The sequence below is a fragment of the Penicillium digitatum genome, chromosome 3 (genome assembly GCF_016767815.1).
Source record: "Penicillium digitatum chromosome 3, complete sequence".
In the NCBI taxonomy this organism is placed as follows: Eukaryota; Fungi; Ascomycota; class Eurotiomycetes; order Eurotiales; family Aspergillaceae; genus Penicillium; species Penicillium digitatum.
The window spans coordinates 3670703-3690379 of record NC_089386.1 but is presented as its reverse complement, the minus strand read 5'-3'; the positions used below and the strand labels follow the sequence as shown (position 1 = coordinate 3690379).

The 19677-nt window shown below is 49.5% G+C and overlaps 7 protein-coding genes across 7 annotated transcripts; 2 read left to right on the top strand and 5 right to left on the bottom strand.

Annotated features, from left to right (window-relative positions):
* Nucleotides 1–133: 133 nt before the first annotated feature.
* On the bottom strand, nucleotides 134–2072 carry Pdw03_8848 (RSC complex subunit Sfh1, putative; the record flags this gene model as incomplete). The annotated part of the gene is made up of 4 exons (XM_014681464.2): nucleotides 134–238; nucleotides 292–376; nucleotides 434–1621; nucleotides 1726–2072. The coding sequence occupies 4 exons, from the start codon at nucleotides 2070–2072 to the stop codon at nucleotides 134–136; spliced, it is 1725 nt and encodes a 574-aa protein (XP_014536950.2).
* Nucleotides 2073–2926: 854 nt separating this feature from the next.
* Pdw03_8847 (Armadillo-like helical) lies at nucleotides 2927–4814 on the bottom strand (the record flags this gene model as incomplete). Its single annotated transcript, XM_014681463.2, has 9 exons — nucleotides 2927–2947; nucleotides 3003–3267; nucleotides 3320–3669; nucleotides 3723–3861; nucleotides 3917–3953; nucleotides 4009–4428; nucleotides 4499–4516; nucleotides 4570–4653; nucleotides 4730–4814. 9 exons carry the CDS (start codon nucleotides 4812–4814, stop codon nucleotides 2927–2929), a joined length of 1419 nt encoding a protein of 472 aa, XP_014536949.2.
* Nucleotides 4815–5479: 665 nt separating this feature from the next.
* On the bottom strand, nucleotides 5480–7735 carry Pdw03_8846 (Dipeptidyl peptidase, putative; the record flags this gene model as incomplete). The annotated part of the gene is made up of 3 exons (XM_014681462.1): nucleotides 5480–6595; nucleotides 6647–7526; nucleotides 7608–7735. 3 exons carry the CDS (start codon nucleotides 7733–7735, stop codon nucleotides 5480–5482), a joined length of 2124 nt encoding a protein of 707 aa, XP_014536948.1.
* A 411-nt stretch (nucleotides 7736–8146) lies between these two features.
* Pdw03_8845 (Protein kinase Scy1, putative) lies at nucleotides 8147–10932 on the bottom strand (the record flags this gene model as incomplete). The annotated part of the gene is made up of 2 exons (XM_014681461.1): nucleotides 8147–9438; nucleotides 9492–10932. The coding sequence occupies 2 exons, from the start codon at nucleotides 10930–10932 to the stop codon at nucleotides 8147–8149; spliced, it is 2733 nt and encodes a 910-aa protein (XP_014536947.1).
* An 88-nt stretch (nucleotides 10933–11020) lies between these two features.
* Pdw03_8844 (uncharacterized protein) lies at nucleotides 11021–11288 on the bottom strand (the record flags this gene model as incomplete). Its single annotated transcript, XM_066102081.1, has 2 exons — nucleotides 11021–11107; nucleotides 11169–11288. The coding sequence occupies 2 exons, from the start codon at nucleotides 11286–11288 to the stop codon at nucleotides 11021–11023; spliced, it is 207 nt and encodes a 68-aa protein (XP_065957164.1).
* Nucleotides 11289–12042: 754 nt separating this feature from the next.
* On the top strand, nucleotides 12043–13454 carry Pdw03_8843 (Branched-chain-amino-acid aminotransferase; the record flags this gene model as incomplete). Its single annotated transcript, XM_014681460.1, has 4 exons — nucleotides 12043–12280; nucleotides 12337–12634; nucleotides 12686–13384; nucleotides 13442–13454. 4 exons carry the CDS (start codon nucleotides 12043–12045, stop codon nucleotides 13452–13454), a joined length of 1248 nt encoding a protein of 415 aa, XP_014536946.1.
* Nucleotides 13455–18219: 4765 nt separating this feature from the next.
* Pdw03_8842 (Basic-leucine zipper (bZIP) transcription factor) lies at nucleotides 18220–19213 on the top strand (the record flags this gene model as incomplete). The annotated part of the gene is made up of 3 exons (XM_014681459.2): nucleotides 18220–18382; nucleotides 18441–19000; nucleotides 19070–19213. 3 exons carry the CDS (start codon nucleotides 18220–18222, stop codon nucleotides 19211–19213), a joined length of 867 nt encoding a protein of 288 aa, XP_014536945.2.
* Between the last annotated feature and the right edge of the window lie 464 nt (nucleotides 19214–19677).

Genomic DNA, 19677 nt, shown 5'->3' with positions numbered 1-19677 from the left:
CAGGTAAAACAAGGGTACAACCATAGCGAATTAAATGGTTGAGAAGGACACGGAGAAATGGGTGGCGTGAAGTAGGTCATTGAAGCTTAACATAGTACATTAAGGTGATGTATGGGAAGATGCCGTGGATAGTTCAGCCATATCGACCGACGGGAACATCGTGACGATGAAGATCCTTGGACCATTCCGGTGCAACCTTATCACGCTCGTAGAGTAGGCCACAGTTATGGCAGAGTGTCTGGAGAGGATAATTAGAAATTGCTTGCAGTACATTCTAGTGTGAACACTTACCCGTGGGCCATCTGGACCATCGCGCACTGCCCAAACTGCTGTGCCCCACACCGCACAATTCTTACATCTCCAGCTTTGGCGTTCCCTAGAGGCAGAAATCGTTAGTGAATCTTCGACCGAGATGTATCTAGCGGCCACATACCAGTCAGAAAGCGTGCCACCACCGCCACCGTACCCAGCCCCTGATCCGGTATCAGGGGTTCCACGGCCACCAGGGGTGCCACTTCTGCCTGTAGGGCTGAGGCTACGGAATCGGCGCTTGCGCTTATTTCTTTCACCACGACCGAGCGGAGTCTCACTGTCTACCTCGAAGTAATTGCCACTGTTCTGCCTTGAGACCTCGGGTGTGATGCCCGTAGTTGAAGAGAACCTGGCTGTTTCTCGGCGTAAACGTCGGATCTGGCGCTCACGGTCACCTTCTCTCCGTTCAATTTCCTCCTTGGATAGTGTCTCGACTTGAGGTTGCCACCCATCACAGATTGTTTCAGGGTCGTATCGCCAACCAGCCTCCACGCCGTTGGCTGCCAAATTGTCAATTTCGTTGCCGTAGCCGTTAATACCGCTGACAAGAGCACCGCTTTCGCAGACTTCCTTTTTGAACTTCAAAACTGCTTCGTAGATGGCATGCGCAATCGCACTGACCCATTCACCACCAAGGCTGAGATCTGCGCAAGTGATGCGCGCGAATTCTTCAGCCATGCCAGGTGGGTGTAGTAGAGACCACTCGAATTTGTCTGTGTACAGCTTGTTTTGCAGGTTGATGTTGAGAGTGATCAAGCACCGATATGCGTCGTCTGGGTTCAAAAGGTTGTCATTTATCAACGCTTCCTTGGTCACGGTTACTGTAGTCATCACATTGGGTCGGCTATCAGGTGTCGCAACGTTGACAGCAGCTGGTGTCGTTGGCGTGTCTCTTGACGGTTCAGTCTGTGGCAGAACACTGGGCACCGTGCCTGCATCTGTGCTCTGGAAGAGGGGGTGAAGAGCGACACCGGCGTACTCCTCAAGCTGCTGTCGGATCTGATTGCTGATGGTCATGGTCGTGGCTTGGGGATTTGGCAGATCAAGATCGCGAACGAAACCAATAGCAAATTCTTCGGGCGTTGAGAGTGATTCGTGGAGGTTCCACAAGAAGGTATCCTTAATACGAAACGGGGGTAATGGTTCAGGTCTGCGATACGCAGGAAGAGTCTGGTTTATGCTAGGGTCCACGGCAGTGCGTGGGAAGGGAAATGGTTCGAGGGGTTGATGAGCGGGGACTTCGACGTCAATTCGGATGGGAACGAGGGTCAAGGGGAGTTGCGCTTGAATTTGCAGTTGATCGGCACACCTAGAATCACCACACTGTATGTTAGCCAGATTTAAGGATAGACGGAAAAGACAAAAGGCCACTGTCGTTAATGGCCACCTCAGTCCTGGAAATAGGGAACATACGCTGGTCGCAACATTCTCTTGATCATCCATTCGCGAAACAGGCCTTGTACCTCCACTGGCGCATGCACTTCTTTGCCCAGCTTCTCTGAGTAGGGCACCAACTTGTCGGTAGCGGATTCTTCGCGCCGCAGACTCCTCAGTCCCGTGGGCCGCCGGGGCCCATCGTTCTCATCAAAATCCTCATCATCAAAGCCATCTTCAGCATAGTTGATGGCCGTAGTTCCACGCTTTGTGGTACGCGGAGTTGGGCCGGTCTGAGATGGAGGATTGACAGGTGTAAGCAACGCGTTTCCATACTGGCGCATGCGCGGAGGGTAGGAACTGATATATCCTCGGAGAGGGGACATGTTGGCGATTCAATTGCACAGTAACATGCCCCTTCGAGGGTATGGGCGGGATAATAAAGAGCTTGCGATTGTTTTGACCGGCTCGATGTTCGAAGGGCTGATCACTGCAGTGAGGCACAATTGAGAATGGCCCAAGCGCGAAAGAGTTACCAACGAGTACTTGTATGATGCCACGGCATAAAGCAAATGTGTGACAAAATTAAAGACTGCGTCAAAGGCATGCAAATAGGATCCAGCTGGAGAGGTTGGCTCCGAGATCGATATTCTGCGCGACTTTGCCCAAATCAACGCTAGTCCCATTCCAGGGAGAGCATCATGTGATTTGTGCCTCAGGCTCCAAACGAAGAAATCTTTACAACATGACAACAGGGGCTTCAATAGGCATAGACATATTAAGAAGAGTTAGCTATAGGATCCTACAATCATCAATAGGCACTGGTCTTGGTCAGTGGTCTTAGATCATGGCTATGCTCTGTTCTCATTGTCGCATGAATACAGAATTTGAAATCAAGACTCGAATCCAAAACAAGCAAACGGAATGTGAGGGAAAGGCTACAATTGCCAATTAGATGTGCACTGTATATTCAATCTTCACGGCCAAACTAACTGATGTCCAAGAAGAAAATTATCAGACTAGAAGATGAATACACCCAAAGGAATGAGAACACCCCAAACTGCTCAGTTCGCTAGTGCTGCTGTCGGTATGGTGAAAACTTGAATAATTGTTGCAGACATATTTAAAAATGCAACTCGAGAAAAATAATTAACAGTCGAAACTTCGAGGCACAAGGCCGGGGGAATGATAATCGCACATGCAAAGGAAAGAAGGAGGGAAAAAAAAAAAAAAAAAAAGATCAACGGAGTCCAATAACACTCTGCGATGGGATTAGCTATCGAGAGTTTCGAGTTCACCAAGGGTGGGGTTCTTACCATCTCCAAAGTCCACACACGCCGGATCCAAACCTTGACTGGCCCATCCACGCCCTCGACGTCATCTAGCTCGATGCCCTCCCACCAGCAGCGGCGGGCAGGCTTGCGCCAAAACAGGAGAAGTTTCTGGGCCATGCCCACGGAATTATTGTTTGACAGGTCTCCACGGATATCGGTGCGAAGTTTGGCCAGTGCAAGACTGCAGATGACTGCCTTGTTAGGCTCCGGGGCACGGTGGCCCCACTGGTCAGCACGATCGAATCCTCTGCATTGTATATCAGCATTGGCCCGGGATTGAAATCTCGAGTTCTACTCACCCGGCTGTCAGCATTTCAATAAGATGCTGCTCAGTTGACCCAATCTCCTCGCTCTTGCGCAGTCCAGAAAAGATGCCGTCTTGTCGCAATAGCGACCTACCCGCCGCCCGTTTGACTTCGAGCATTTCATCATGTCCAATGTCGGCGCGAGGGGGGATCACATAGAAGTCAAGGTCCTCTCGGAGAACAATTATGCCAGCACGATCCTGCAGCATATCACGGGCTGAACCCTGCATTGGGTCCGACAATTCCATTTCGGGTGAGTTTGAGCCGGAAGGCAGAGATGAGGGAATTGTTTGAGCAACAGTTCGGAAGAAATCCAGCATGTACTGGAGTGAGACCGGGTCATACTGGATAATAACTGTCAGACAGACCTTATAACTCAGGACAAGGATTTGCGTACGTCAACCGGGAATACATCCCCGTCATGTAACCCATTCGTAGAATGACCATCGGGAAGGAGGCCATTGGGGAAGAGGGAGAGCAGAACAAATTCAGGCAAAGTCAACAGCTCATCTCGCGAAAGGGTGAACCGCGTACCACTATGTATTCGTTAGTCTGTGCATAATTGGGATGTGAATCAATGCGTGACCCTACCGAAGGTCAAGACCGACGTGTTCATCTCCACCGATGTCTGTTAAAACGTGTTAACACAAAGTTTATCAAGCGGCCATTGTTGCCAAACATACCACCAAGGGTGTTGATTGGCGGGCCCCCGGTCTGCTGGACCTGGGTTATGATACTGGAGGCACCTCCTGCAGCAGCCATCACGTAGGTGAAAGACTCAAGTGGACTATAGCCTTCTGTGTATGGTGGTGGTGGTTCACTGTCGTCGGAAGGGCCCTCGCTTTTTGGTTCAGTGAAAGACGCTTTTGTGTCAGCGACAACTGCCGAAGATGGGGCCGGCTCGAGCGACTCCTCGACAGGTGCTTGAGGCGCTAATGTTGGAGGACAAGCGGGTCCAGGTTCAATAACTTTATATGGGCGATTAGTGTCTGGTAGTGACGAGAAGATGAGAGACGAGAATGGCGGAGGAAATGCGGGTGAGGAACTTGACGCCGATGCAGGGGAGTGCGGTGGAGGTGTAGTGTAATAATTGTCGTCCTCCTCTAGGGAGTCCGTTGGATGGGGCGGGCACGCCGTGGTTAATGGGTCCAACGGCGGCGTTTCTCGCGACACCGTGGTTTCTATTATTGCCTGAATCACGTCAGACAAACTGGTCCACGCAACCAAAATGATCAAATCCTGACCTAGTCTAGCAATGCGACTGATCCGAGTCGAGTCGTGTCCAAGTCGCCGGGGTTGAGAGCCTTGACGGGTTTCCAATCCAATGACTAGCTTTCAGCACCAGGATCAAAAATGTTTCCAAAAAAGAGAGAGCAGATGCACACTTTCATCTGCTAAATTCACAGTGATCGTTGGACAAGGAGAGACAGCGCTTAGAGGTTGGGGAACTCAGGTGGACGGCGGGAAGGCCGAGCGCCTCACTAGCCATTGAAACCTTGGCACGTGCCGTGTCCTCCTATCTTTTGCTTTAATTTGGGATTTAAATTTGAATTTCCTGTTTCTAGAGACGAATCTTTGGGAGATGATATGAGGCATGCTTAGCGAAGTCATGGTAACCTCAAGGATGCCCATAGGCTTTGATGCATTTCTAGCTGATTCCCCGCAAACCCGCCCTGATCTGCTATTTCACAGCAAGATTTTGAGCTTTTTTTTTTAAATTTCTATTTCAAAAGAGAGCTGGTTTGTACATAATAGGGACTAATCTCCGCTCTAGTGTGTTTGGAATACTTGCTATTAAAGTTGAATGTCGACCAGCCCGGACGTGACTTTTACATGATCGTTCATGCACCACATGATATTAAACCATAAAGTCTTGCATTTCACGATGAAGACTACAGGAGAAATAGAAGGAAGATTGAATAAATGTGGCTGGTAGAGAACCCCCAATTCAAAAGTTGGTGGAATAGTTTGCTGTGAAATAGGGGGTAGTCTTATAAAACAATAAAGGTCGTCGTTCGCACGCCTCTGAACGGACATCAGAAGGTATTTTAATTACATATGTAAGCAGCTGGTTATATGGGAAAGAAAAACGTGCTATATAGGCAAGTCACTTGCATACTTCAATACGTCGATTTTTTTTAGATGCGTGTCTTATCAGACATTACGCTCTGCAAAGCTCTGAATCAGACCCTCCAGAGTCGGTTCATACTCCTTCAAGCTGACCTGGTCACCCTCAAGGATAGTGTTGGCCTGTACAAAGACCTTGCGAGGGACCTTGTTCTTCAAAACAACTTCACGAACGGTGGTTCCCCACCAGCTGTCAACAGAGGTAATATCGTCGTACAAGCCCTTGCCAGCCTCAACATCTGCAGTACTCTTGTAGACATGCAGCTTCTGGAGATATTTCTCCACGGCAGGGCGTCCGTGAGTCAGGATCTTGGACCGGTCAAGGCGGATCTCCAGATCAGAGAGATCCTCCTTGCTGTGAGACAGCTTGACAAAGTCATCACCGGCATTGAGGAAGGTGCGCAGGATACTGTACCGAGCCTGCATGTGGGCTTGACCCCATTTCTGGGTTTTCGGATCCCAGAACTCGAGGGCAACCAGACCGGCGCGAGCCATGGAAAGGTAGGCTGCGAACAGGACGTCGCCGGCCTCACCGGCCAAGTCTTCCTTGCCATCGCCGAATCCAAAGATTTTCAGAATGCCAAAATCGCAGCCAAGCACCATGGCCACACACTCAGCACGGCACTCCTCGTATGAGGAAGCAATGGAACCAAAGACCGAGCTCCATGTCTGTCCAGGCTTGTACCAGGTCGATACGGGCTTGTTGGTGACGGGGCTGATGGGTGGGTTCTTGATGTCAAAGTTATACTCCCCTGGTGCTGTTTCCTGCAACAGCTTACCAGTTCCATGACCCAGCAATTCGTGGATTCCGACCTGGACCTCAAATGCCGGATCCCGGAATGCGCGGAAGACCTCCTGGTCACTCTCAGCAATGAAAGGAATAGCCTCGTTAGGAGCCTTGGCGCTGAGAACATTGCCCAGAGACACGTTTTTGAAGCCAAGGTTTTGACGAATATCATCATAGTTGGGTAGGTTGATGCCAGCTGGCAGACCTGAGGAGGCGAAACTCAAGACCTCCAACGATGTGAAGTCGGGGCTAAGGAACTTGTCTTTCTCAAAGTCCGTACCCCAGGGCAGCTTGGGAATCATGCTCTCGGCACTGGCAACCAGCGTACCAAAGGCTCGGGTGCGCTCCAGATTGACCTGGAAATGTTAGCGATGGCAGTCCATATAAGTTCAGCAGGTATGCCATACCAAGGCAACGAAGCCTTCCCATTCTCCGCGCACACCATGGGGGTCTCTGTATGTTTCAACAAAGCCCAGGTTCGTCTCCAACACAGGCTTTTGGTCCTTTACCCAGATACGCTGGCTCTCCTTGAAAGCCTCGATGGATCCAGCTCCAAATGAGAGAGCATATGAATCAAGCATCTTCTTCTGGTTTTCATTTGCGGCAGCAAGTCTCGCCTGCTTGATGCTGTGCGCGATCTTTGTCATCTCCTCATGATGGTCACCGAAGACAAGACGCACCGTCTTTCCCTTCAGATCTCCGTCAAGCTCGAATGTGTCCACTTCGCCAAGATCCCGGTCTTTCACCGGGGGGGATGAAACACCGGATGCGATCAAAAGCTCGAAATCACCTGAAGATGTCTTCCGGATTCTAGTATTCTCCAACGCAAGACCTTTCTTCTCCATCAAGTCACCAATTGCCGTGATCTCCTCCTGAGAGATCGTCGGCGAGTCGGGGTAGTAAGTGGTCATGTGGCCGCCCTTGGGATAACCGAGGTGCATCTTTGACTGTTCACTGGTCTCGTAGATCCCTCCTCCAGTGGTGTTGGCCTTCTGGAAAGCCGCCTTCGTCTCCGCAGTAACCGAAGCCAGGGCCTCGAACGCAGATGCGGACAGACGAGGGATGAATTTAGAGTCACCAAAGCCCTTGTAGTTTCCGCAGTTGCCCAAGAATTGACCTGCATATTCAAGGAAGAAACGGAGATCTTCGGCGCTAACTTGTGTTTTCTGGGCGAGGCTGTTCCAGTCGCCATTAGAGACGTGGTAGAGAGCCAGGATGAGGTCGTAAATAGGTTCAGACTCAGGAGAAACCTGACGCAAGGTGACTCGAGTGCCCTCGAATGCGGCTCTGTGTACATGCGAAAAAGGTTAGCTGCCAATAGCTCTTAGAAAACGTGGTACTGGCAGGTGGACCTCAGGAACACCATACCTGCTCATGAAGTGCGCATATTTTCTCAAGTTTTGGTCTTTGAGATTGTCGAAGTGTGACTTGACTTCCAGTCTGACCACGGTAGGAGGCGAGTCAGCCAGATAATGCTGTTTGATGCTTTCGTTCATGGCGGCGCGACTTGTGTTGGAATGCGAGGAGAAGGGTTTGGCCAGTCTGGGAGTCGACAGGCGATTTTTTCCGTAGAGGGGTAATAAAGGTAACACGGAGCTCCGGGAGAACAAGTGCGGCGCAATGCCACGCATAGAATACATATGGAGGGGCTTGACGACGAGGCATGACATATCTTGATGAGGCACCAATCAGGTACGTGTCCCCTTAGCCACGGTCGGATCCCCGATGGAGTCCGATCTACATTGCTTGGCATGGATTTCGATTTGGTAATTGAATGATTCAAATTTGTCACTTTGCTTGATTACAACTGCAGTGGTGACTGTTCACTATGTCGAGGATGTGCAATAATAGCAATAATAGCAATAACAGCGGTAAAATGGGTATCAGCCAAAAATTAACAATTGTCCCTATATCAGACTTTCATACTTGTCCAATCCTTGATTTTGAGTTCCCTGCTGCGGTGTCGCGGCTATCCCTTGGAACGACGTTGATCTTTTGGCTGTGTTCATAGGAGGGGGTCTCATAGCGCTGTTGGACAACGTGTTTCCTGAAGGAGGTGGGGGAATTGAGAAAAAGGAATAGTTGGGTGCCGCTTGCGCCGCCGTAGACCCGGACAGATGATTCGAGGGCGTCATTGTCGACATGGACCCCAAAGACTGACCCGGCGGGCTTGTGTGGGATCGAACATTGGCATTAGTCGAGGCCCCCCATGTAGAAGATGAGGGCTGGATCATAGGGAAGGCTTGAGACACTGATAAAGCTTGCTGAGCAGGAGCAGGAGCAGGAGCAGGAGCAGGGGTTAGAGACGGGAAAGAGCCCAGTTTATGATCTGGAGTAATGGAACGGAAGCCAAGATTAGACTGTTGCCTTGAGGCATTGACTTGGTGTGTCATGCCTGCATTATTTGAGGACCACGAGAATGAAGGCGACATGCTCGGACCCTCTGGCCGGACAGGCTTCAAACTACCCCACATGTCTATACTCTGGCCGTTCGCAGGGGATGTGTTCTTTCCAAGAACGAGGCGCTCAAAGCTGCCAACACCGCCGTCCGCATCGGGCGAACTGAGGCCCGTGGCAGACTGCGAAAATTTGTCGCCACCATTCTGGAAACCCGTTGATCCAGCGCCAGAGGATAGCTCTTGCAGCTTTTTGGTTTGTTCCTGCTCAATCCTCGTTGAAAGAGACTTTATCAGTGCCATAAAGGCACTAAACTGTTGAAGGCTCAAAAGTGGCCCAAGACTGAAACTCCAGAGGACTGGCAAGACTTCCAAAGCCAGGAATTCGGAGTCTGCGATGGCTCCAACTTGACGGAACACTTTTAACGCTGCCATCATCACTGACGGCTCTTTCGTTTTTATCGCCTTGAGAGATGGGACAAGCTTTTCTTGAATAGTATACTTGTCCAAGATTGAGGACTTGGCGGGTTTCGACTTAGTCGCCTGCATTCCGGACAAGTCATCGTCAAGCCCGTCTGAGCCCTCTGTAGAGGCCCCGCACAGCACACTGAAAGCTTCCAAGCTGCGAACCTTAATAGCAAGGCTGCTAGTGTGACTGAAAGTGACAGCAATTGGAGGGAATACCTCGTTCTTAACCGTGCTAAAGTCGAGAACTGGTAGCATCACCGGGAGGCATTTAAGGGAAGCATCCACCAAAGAGTGAGTGGGAGAATCCAGCCCAAGCCGAATTAGGGGAAGAATGTCTAGAGAAAAAACGTCAGATGTAGGCTGAAAGGTTCCCATGGACAAAACCCACCATCTTTGAACTCCATCCCTGAACAGTTATCGGCAATGAGCTTCATGTTATCAAGCACAACCAACAGACCGGCATCTTTCTTGGAGTCTCGTTCAGCAGCCCCCTTGCCCGAACCAGTTCCAAACGCTTCCTTCAGACGAGGGATCATTTTCTCTGGGAAAACACGGCGTCCGTTAGGAATCCGCTGTAAGATACAGAACATGTTTTGCAATATCAGCGGGAGCAGTTCCCGATCCTTCAACTCGTCCATCAATGCTCCCAATAGCTTTTTCTCTAGGACAGAAACAGGGAACTCAGGCAGTACCCTTTGTAAACCACGCAAGAATTGAGACTTCTCATTTGGATTCTTTGCTGGAAAAGATTCCAGGAACCGGATAGTGGAAACTAACACATTGTCAAAATAGTGTGATTGCTGGAACTCTCGAGCATTCATGCGTTGGGCAGGCCGTCTGGTAATGAGCCTAGGTAGGACATGAGAAACTAGATCCTTGGGGATTGGCTTCGAGCTGAGGAAATTATTGCTTTGCGATGGAGTGGAAGACGGAGAGCTCAGCAGCTTCTTGTATGTTGACGTGTTTGCGTTCGTTTGTAGAGGCGAGACATGCGGAGAGTTGTACAAAGCGATGATGACAAGACCTAAAGAGAATAGATCGGCAGCTGACGATACATTGGAGTCCATGACAAAGTCAGGCGACGTGTAGTCAAGCCTCAATTGCACTGAAGCTGGAAGCCTTGGCTCTTGATAGAGAACCTCAGACACAGCCAACGGCGGCAGCGATGAACGAGTTTCAGAAGAGACCGGAGGTCCCGCGAATCCCAGACCAGAGATTTTCCAATCTGATTTGGCATTGATATAGATGGCCTCCGGGTTCAGATTTCCATGCACTAAGCCCGCAGACTCGTGGAGGAATTCAAGACCCTTGGCAACTTGTAAGAGTCCCTTTTGAATTTCCAACTCATCGATCTCCACATCTCTTCTTCTCCGAGTCCCATCGGCCTCCTCTACCATGTACCGGCTGCTTTGCGAACCAGCGCGTGTGGGATTTTCTTGGTCGTCTTTTTCTAGCAGCAGCCCGGAAAGTGAGGCGGTGAGGTGTTCCGTAGCAAACATGAGACCGCCATTACGCGTTTCTTCCACAGGCTCGAGCACTTGAAGAATGGATGGGTGCCGTAGACGCGCGAGGTTGCTTGCTTCGCGCTTAAGTCGCTCGATCACATCGTCCTGTAGCTTCTTGGAGGAGGACCCAGAACCCCTCCCAAATCCACTAGAACGTGTCTCCAGTGACTTGCGATCAAAAATAAACACGGATGCCGCCGTTCCTGTAGACTTTTGCTTTGCATCGTGAATTTTCCAGGGGCCAGAGTAGACGGTGGGATTAGGTGAGATTTGGTAATTGGAAGAAATATTGGAAGTGAAAGACTTGAGCGCAGATGAAAACATGGTGGTGAAGCCGCAAATGGGAATAGGCAGGCACGATAGTCAACGGAATGGAGGAAGATGTTCGTTTCACAGTGTCGTCACGGTGTAGCTAACAGTAGACATGTTTATTTTCAGCAACACAGTGGGATTTAGAAGGGGTATTAATGGGAAGTGAGCCGATATTGAAACTCGATGGCTAAAGGAGAATCAAGAACATTAGCTCAAAGGCCGAAAGGAATTGTCCACGAGTTGCATACTTGGTCAACAATCCCGCGCAATACGACCTCAGGTCCTCGATAACAACTATTCCTCCTATCAGGCACAACACGTGATCGTGTAAATGGCTCTTGCACTGCCTTAGGCACCAGGGGTTTCATCGCCGGCGCAATTAGCTGCGCCTGAGTTCACAGCCGGAGTCGATGGTCAAATCCAAAAGGTCTTCCAAATAGAGATTCCAAAAACCAGCAAGAAGGGGTTGTGTGTCATGTCAAATATAACGTTACTAAAAACGGAGTAGTCTTTTACTCAAATGGATCATATTTCTGAAGTCCGTCCTACGATGGCGCAATACCAATCCACAGGCCTATATAGTGGCAGTACGACAACCATAACAGAGCAAATTCGCTCAAAGGGCTTTTATACTTGGAACCAATCCTGTGCTCAACCAGATACCCCTTTGGGGCCATGTTTAATGTTGCATAGACTGAGGTCTGCATCCGTGGACGCAGTGACTATACACACCAGGGAACCTCTTCGTTGGTGGACGCATAAACTCTTGGCAGGTGCCTCAGGCCCCAACTCCTAAGAAAGCCCAGCCGACATAAACCGCAGGAAGCCGAAGTAGCCGAAGTCGGCGGACAACTCTGATTTGCAGCCGCTGACTGGTCAATTGGGTGGCACCGTTCTTTCTCCGTGTGGCGATGGCAGAGATTCACAACTGGGGCCTCCGAGTCATCGGAGATGTTGTCGAGCTTCGCAGGGATACTGCACTGTAGTTCTGGTGTCGAGTCATCTTTCTAGTTGTTATTTTTTAAATCCCCATTGACTTCCTTGATATCAGTAAGCTCATACTTCCTTAATTGACTCAAATGACACACACTCCCTTGGATCGTTCCTAACAACACCGCAGTCATGAAGTCGCTTCACCAATTTGCTCGCCGACAGGCATTGACCGGGCTCGCAATGCCCCGCGTCCTCTCATCCCAGAAAATTGCCGCCAGCCAAACATGGCTGAGAGCTTTCAGTGCCTCCAGAGCAGCCGCCTCCCAGCTCCCGGGTCTTGACGCTTCGAAATTGACGATCACCAAGACCACCACCCCGAAGGAGCCAATGGACTCTAAGGATCTTGTCTTTGGTAAATACTTCACAGGTAAGAGAACCTTTGCACCTTATTGCTATCTAGGCACTGACCGGAAGCGATTGTAGATCATATGCTCTCTGTGGAGTGGACGGCTGCCGATGGATGGCACGCACCTCGCATTGTTCCCTACCAGAACCTCAGCTTAGATCCTGCAACCTGTGTGTTCCACTATGCATTTGAATGTTTCGAGGGCATGAAGGCATACAAGGACAGCACCGGCGGCATCCGTTTGTTTCGCCCCAACAAGAACATGGAACGCCTAAACAAGTCGTCTGCGCGCATTGCTCTTCCTACCGTGGACGGTGATGCACTAACAAAAATAATTGGAGAGCTTGTGAAGCTCGACAGTCGGTTCATCCCGGAGTGAGCATACCTTTTGAATGCCGGATGGAAATTTTTTGTTAACCTTCGCAGTGCTCGCGGCTACTCCTTGTACCTGCGCCCTACCATGATTGGTACCCAGAAGACCCTGGGTGTTGGTCCACCAGGATCCGCTCTCCTGTATGTCATTGCCAGCCCCGTGGGTCCCTACTACCCAACTGGCTTCAAGGCCATCTCCCTGGAGGCTACTGACTATGCCGTCCGCGCCTGGCCCGGTGGCGTTGGTGACAAGAAGCTTGGAGCCAACTATGCACCCTGTATTCTTCCCCAGCTGGAGGCCGCATCCCGTGGCTTCCAGCAAAATCTGTGGCTCTTCGGCGAGGAGGAATATGTTACCGAGGTCGGAACTATGAACCTTTTCATTGCTTTGAAGAATAAGGAGACTGGACAGAAAGAGCTTATCACTGCTCCTCTTGATGGTACCATTTTGGAGGGTGTTACTCGTGACTCCGTTCTGACTCTCGCCCGTGAAAGACTCGGCCCCAAGGGCTGGAACATTTCCGAGCGCAAGATCCGCATGTCCGAAGTTGCTGAGGCATCCGAGGAGGGCCGCATGATTGAAGTGTTTGGTGCTGGCACTGCTGCCATCGTTAGCCCTGTTCGAAATATTAGTTACAGAGGTAAGATGGTTGAGTGTGGCTTGAAGGAGGACGAGGAGGCTGGTGAGATTGCTCTTCAAATGAAGAACTGGATCGAGGCTATCCAATACGGTGACGAGAAGAACCCTTGGAGGTAAGCTGACACTCGTCTTTGTTGAATCCGGATGACCATGTGCTAATCATCTTTCAGTGTCGCCATCTAAGACAGACATGTAAGATAAAAAAGGCTTCTGTGTATCTGAGGTACCGAGGCTACCGGGTAGCAGCGGGCGTCTTTTGTATATTCATCTGGGGCTTGCTTTTTGAATAGAGAGTCTCTCTGAACTTTGCTATTTTCGTTTTCCGTTAAGTACAAGATTTTGTAGAGACGTTGAAAGGGGAACCACCTCCCAGTGAATGCTCAGAGTACGAATACAAGCTCCCGAACTCACAAATCATGGTTGCTCAGGGGAAAGTACTATACCTAGGCAAGGTCTTGTCAAGTTATTTTAGCTCCATTGGCTCACTCCAAGTCGTAGTGAAGCAACACACAAAGGGCTTGATCATTCGACCGAGGCCTATTGGAATACTGGCTCCGTGGGATGCCATTTGGGCATTGATTCAGGAGAAAGCTTGTAGTTCCAAGCACCAGCGTATCTCCTGGGGGGGGGGGGGGGGGGGCTAGTAGAGATGAAATGGCTTTGGGACGGTGGTTTGCTCGCTGGTCATCGACTTCCCCGCTTGATAATAGCCTTCTTGACTCCCGTTATTCACGTCAGATTTTACCTTTGTTCGCCGCGCTATTTGATGTGTTGTCTGTTGTTGTGGCAGATCTCAAAGAGCTTATTGCAAGGTAAAGGTAACGAGCTCAACATATGTGATCCCAACAGACTCCATCATCGGAAGTGCCCCAGAACTTTCAAGGGTTTCAAAATAAATTGCGCTCCGTCAAAAACTATGTTGTGTACTGAACTATGAATCTTCATTGCAGCAGAATGTGGCTAGTTGTATATTAGCGTGGGACTTGGTTATACAACGCATTTATCTCTAGCGGATTTACCAAGATCGAGGAAGAGGAGTGTGTTGCTTATGGACTAAGTAAACGAAAAACTGCTAATCTTAAGATTACAGCGGAAGCAAAGGCGTTGTTGATGGCATAGATAATCTACTCCCCGGACTTCGGTTTGTCTAACCCATCGATCGACAAACAGTCTAGATACAACGTTACCATCTGTTTGATTGGCAAATCGTCGGTCCCCAGTATATGTTCTTACTGGCCACGATGACTCCTCATTAGTTTTTGGACTTTAGAGATTGGTTCACATTTGCCTTGCCCAAGAAAATCAATGTTCTGGGGGGTAAGGTGGCAAATCAGATAGATCTGGTTCAGATAGGACCTTGACTTTCGAAATGATGGGAAAAAACACAATGGTCGAAATAATAAACGGCTAAGAACGGGTTTTGCCCTTTTTTTCCTCTCCTCCGAGATAGTTAACAAAAACTTCCCCAGCCATCATGTGGAGAAGGTTTACCAAAGGCTTTGATTGAAGCAAAGATCTCGACTCGAAGCTCGAAATCATTCTCTTACGATGATCGATGTAGCCCCCGTTCACAGCCGACCATTAGATTCAGCACCAAGCATAGACAATGCTAAGACACTAACCTATAAGACCTGATCAACCCAAGCACATACAGTCTCCGATAATTTCGACCTTCCAGCCTCCAAGGGTTGATCCTGTACTCCGTACAAAAACACAGTGCTGACAATTGTCAGCCACCCGTACCGAGAACCCCGCCGGTTTCTGCGAAATTTCATGATGACTTCCCCTCACATGCTACCCGAGGACCAATCCTAGAGATAGCGCCACACAAGCCAATCTACTCACAACGGCTGAAGAGATCCAATCAATACCTCCGAATTATAGCCCGGGTGAATGGATCACATCACAGCCATACAGTCTAGACCAACGGCAGATATCCTGCTACACCTTGGCCGAGAACAAGGTATAATAGGCGACATGCAGCACGTGGGCCACGTGGAATGAGGCTAAACCCAGATGCGACAAGTGAAGCGAGAGCGAAAGCGGAAAAAGAACAGACAGGTCAGCTTTCACTGTCCTAGAGAAGAGTTCAGGCTCAGTCTGTACGCCTGTCAGCTACATTGGGTAATAGTTAGAATCAGAGCGGGACACAGCAGGCGTTTCAAGATATCCCGCATGAATAACACTGGGGTTATTTGGTCTCATAGGCTAAATTTAGTGCTCGGCATATTCGGGGGGGGGGGGGGGGGGGGGGGGGTTGCAATGAGAGCCTTACTAAATTCTGTTGGATTTCGGGAAATGGACTTTGGGATGTGTGTGGCTTGGAAGGGAATTGGTGATCAGCCTTCTTAACCTGGGATACCCCCGACGAGAGTCTATTAATGTTCTCTTCCGGCCTGTTTGTTAACCTGTATATGAATATAAAATGAGCAAAGTTTTCGATCTGACTCAAGACAACCTTGGAAGAGTAGGGGCATCTTACCATGTTTGTTTCGTTGCTATGGACTCGCATTCGGTGTTTGATAGTGTCCAGCTTCAGCACTGGACGCCTTGTCCGACGTCCTCGACCTGGGAAAAAGGATTTGAAGAGAAGTCGGATAGAGTTTACACGCATAGGAGGTGCACTTGGATGGACTTTCGCACTCTGTCCATTTCGCGTATAGTGTCACAAGCCAATGCGAGAACGACAACGTGCTAGCACGACGCAAGAGGCTCGGAGATTGCCGTCATCGATATTCCTCAAGTGACACCAAAATTCCCTAAAAAAAAAAGGCCCGAATTTTTACAAAACAGCAATTACAGCACAATGGGGGAAAGAACGAGGCATTCTGCAGACATGCGTGTGTCAGGGGGGGGGGGGGGGGGGTGCATCTCGGACACAGCAAGGTCGGAGGCTGCATGATAGCCCACCGCCAGGAACATTCTTCTAGATGGTTATTAGAAGGCTCAAAATACAACCCATCCAAGCATCCGGGGACGATCATAGTGTGTGAGTGGCTACAATCCCTGCAGGAGGGAGAGTTTCCGCTAGGATGGCTGTGCAATGCTTCGAATTCCAGCTGGAGGCATGGACAGCATTAGCGGTCAAAAGAAGTATGTACCAGGTACCTGAGCTGCCGTGTTCATTGAGCGTGTCACTGGGGTCATGGGATGCCTCTCCGATAATACTCGATCAGGAATAAGAAGGTATCTAGCTCAGCCCTATACAGGGAAACAATGACGAGCAACAAGCACCTTCGGGCGACGCACTGGCGGAGTTAGTTCCTAATCCGCACTACATTCCTGCTGTTAACTCCGGCCCGGATAGGTGGAGAGACCCTGCAAGGCTACCTATTCATAGCCTAGTTGTCTTACCTGGAAAAGAGCCTCTTTTTTGTGGATTTCCCGTCCCGCCCCTCCAAAACCCCCTTGTCCAGGCTACGAATGATGTATTTTGATGTTCTTTTTTTTTTGGTCGGAGTCAAGCATCTGGGTCTTAGCGTATCTCCGGGGGCTAGACAACAATACAAACAGTGGACCTTAATTCCTACCTGCGAAGTACGGACTACGGAGACGGACCACGGAGTGTACGGATTTATTGCGCATCATATTCCCAGATTGGTATTCTGGATGCCGCCAATCAGGCAACCAGTGGAAGCGCAATGAGATCACAGAAAAGAAAATAACACCATAATTGCTTTTAATTTGATTTTAGAAAATAGAAGCCTAAAAAAACCCCCCCCCCCCCCAAAAAATAAACCAAAAACAGGAAAAACAGGGGGAAAAAAAAAAAGGAAAAAAAGGAAAGAAAGACTGCCAAGAAAAGTAGTGACATTAATTATAATAATGTGAAGGAAAGTGGCTCTATTCCAGTAACAGGCATGGGTGTGAATCAATTTATACGATCCAATTGCTAATCAGTGTCTGTAGGCGATACAGGCTCGACTTGTCAGGACGCTTAGAAAAATAAAAAGAATCCTGTAGTCCTAAATCTTCCAACTCCCAACCTTTTCAATGCTTCAAAGAATAACCCTCAAGAGTCAGATCTTTATCCCCCTTAGTCCGTTGCCAAGATGAAGACATTAAAAAAAAAAAAAACAAAAACGTGGTAACGACCGTGCACATTGAAGCAACCCACGTGAGAACATAGAAAAAAAGCAAGATGTAACCCCAAAGTCCACGCAGCCCGTTTCATCCGGCATATCGTGTCTCGGGCCAGGTCGAATGAGGATCGCCCTCCAAGCGAGCTTCTGATTAGCGTATCCCGGCCCAACTCCAATAATCCATCCTACCGTCTTGGATTTTGATCATACGCCGTACTACGCTGGTGCTACAAGGTAGATCTGAGATCCCCCGATCACTGACCGGTCTGTCGGTGTTTAAGTAGTTTGGTTCTAGTGGGGTTAGTACTCCATCCGGAGTACTCCGTGGTATCTGGTTTTAGCCCTAGATATGTTTTGGGGGGGGTATTAGTGTTTTGGGTGTTTTGGATGGTTTGTCTGTTTCAGCAAATTGACAGTATAAAAGTAGTTAGAGGGGGTTTCATAAATCCCAAAGAGGGTCAAGTTGCAGTATTACCAGAGGCTGAACGTGGATCCCTGAGCAAATTAATTTTTAACCCGAAAATATAATAGGGACTTTGTGCACATGGCAGGTCGAGTCTAATGGTATTCGAGCACGGACTGAGCTGGTTATCGCGACGGGGCTTAGCTGCAAGGCCCGACCAATTCCAGCTGATCGATGGGGAGCCTGAGGAGAGTCCTCTTCTTATACAACATATATAAATGTACTGGCATCCACTTGGCCTCGGATCTTTAGCCTCATAGCCCCGTTTTCGTATCCCTCCACTTTCACTCTCGACTATTCCCATACTATTCTCGATTCTCGACCTTCCATTGTCTATTCTCTGTCCTCTACTCTGTACTTTGTTTCTTTTTTATCTCTGCTCTTAGCTTTTACCTCCCGTACCATGAATCGCTCTTCATCGTATGATGGCCGGTCAGGCTCTCGTGGTAGTCACAGCAACAGCAGCGCATTCAGTCCCAACGCCAACCCCAACGAGGACTGGACCAAGATCTCGGATCTTGCAGAGCGTCGGCGAATTCAAAACCGGATTGCCCAGCGCAACTATCGTAAGTAAAGCAAAAATCCCAGAGTTTCCTACATCTCTGACGCGACGCAACCCAACAGGCAAGAAATTGAAGCGCCGCTTGGAGGATCTTGAGAGACGAGCTGCAACTTCTGCTTCACCCGAACAATCCCACGCAGAGCCAGTGTCTCCCAAGCCAACGCCAAAGACCCGAACAAAGCAGCGATCCGCCAAATCCAAAGACATCAAGCCTCACTCGCAGTCAGACCGAGCGGGCTCGTACGACTACTATTCCCCCGAGGACCGTCAAACCATGTTCGCCCAGCAATGTACGCGCCAGCTCTCTGCCTCCCCTCCACCAGTCTTCTCCTATCCATCCATGTCATCGTATGACGCCTACCGGCAGTCCACCTACTCCCAGTCCCCAGTCTACCACGCCGCACCGAGCACCTACAACGATATCGCCTACCAGACCGAGTATGGCGAGCATATGCCCTCACTAGTCCCCGTGCTTCCATCGATGCAAGCCCGCAAGCTCGCCTACGACGAAGACCTGATCAGTCCATTCAGTATGAGCTATGCAACAATGGCCGGGATTGATCTGTGCCAACAGCAAGCCCAAGCGCAGTCTCATTCCCAACATCAGCCTTCTACACTCCCGGTACATTTTCCTCGCTGAACGTACTCATCATACCAACAAGTCAGCTAATTATCTGTCTGCATTTTCCAGATGCCAACGCTTGCATACTACGATCAGCGAGCACCATCGACGTCACCAGAGGCATCGATTTTCACATTCCCGCTCACACCGGAATCAGCCCCATGCTCACCTCGCTCGATACATGGCTTGTATGAGTACGATCTACGTCTGTAAGGCGATCGGGGATCGGGGAGATGAGAGACCGAGCGGGTGTTTCCGCCCCATCCAGGCCCTCCCCCCGAATGTCGGACTCGAATCCATCCGCCACGTTTTTTTTTTTGTTTTGGTTTGGTTTTTTTTTTCCTGTTGCCTTCTCCGGGTCTCCGCTCTCGAATTATTTTTGGGTTTCTTTTATTTGTGTTAGCCTTTGTGTTTTGTATGTGTGATGAGATAGTTGCATGATAACTGGCGTTTATTCTTCTTTTGATTGGGTAGCGCGGTGTTAAAATGGAACAGGGATGAGCTAGGGAGCCACGTTGAATGAATTCCTTTCTTTTTGGGCTTTTTTTGGGGGATAGTTTTCTTTGGTTGGGTTAATTGCAGATCTATAGATTCCAGATGGTGAATTTGAGAACCTCGCAACAATCGAATCCTATCAGCTTGGGATATTCGTATAGTGATTGGTCCAAATTCTCAAC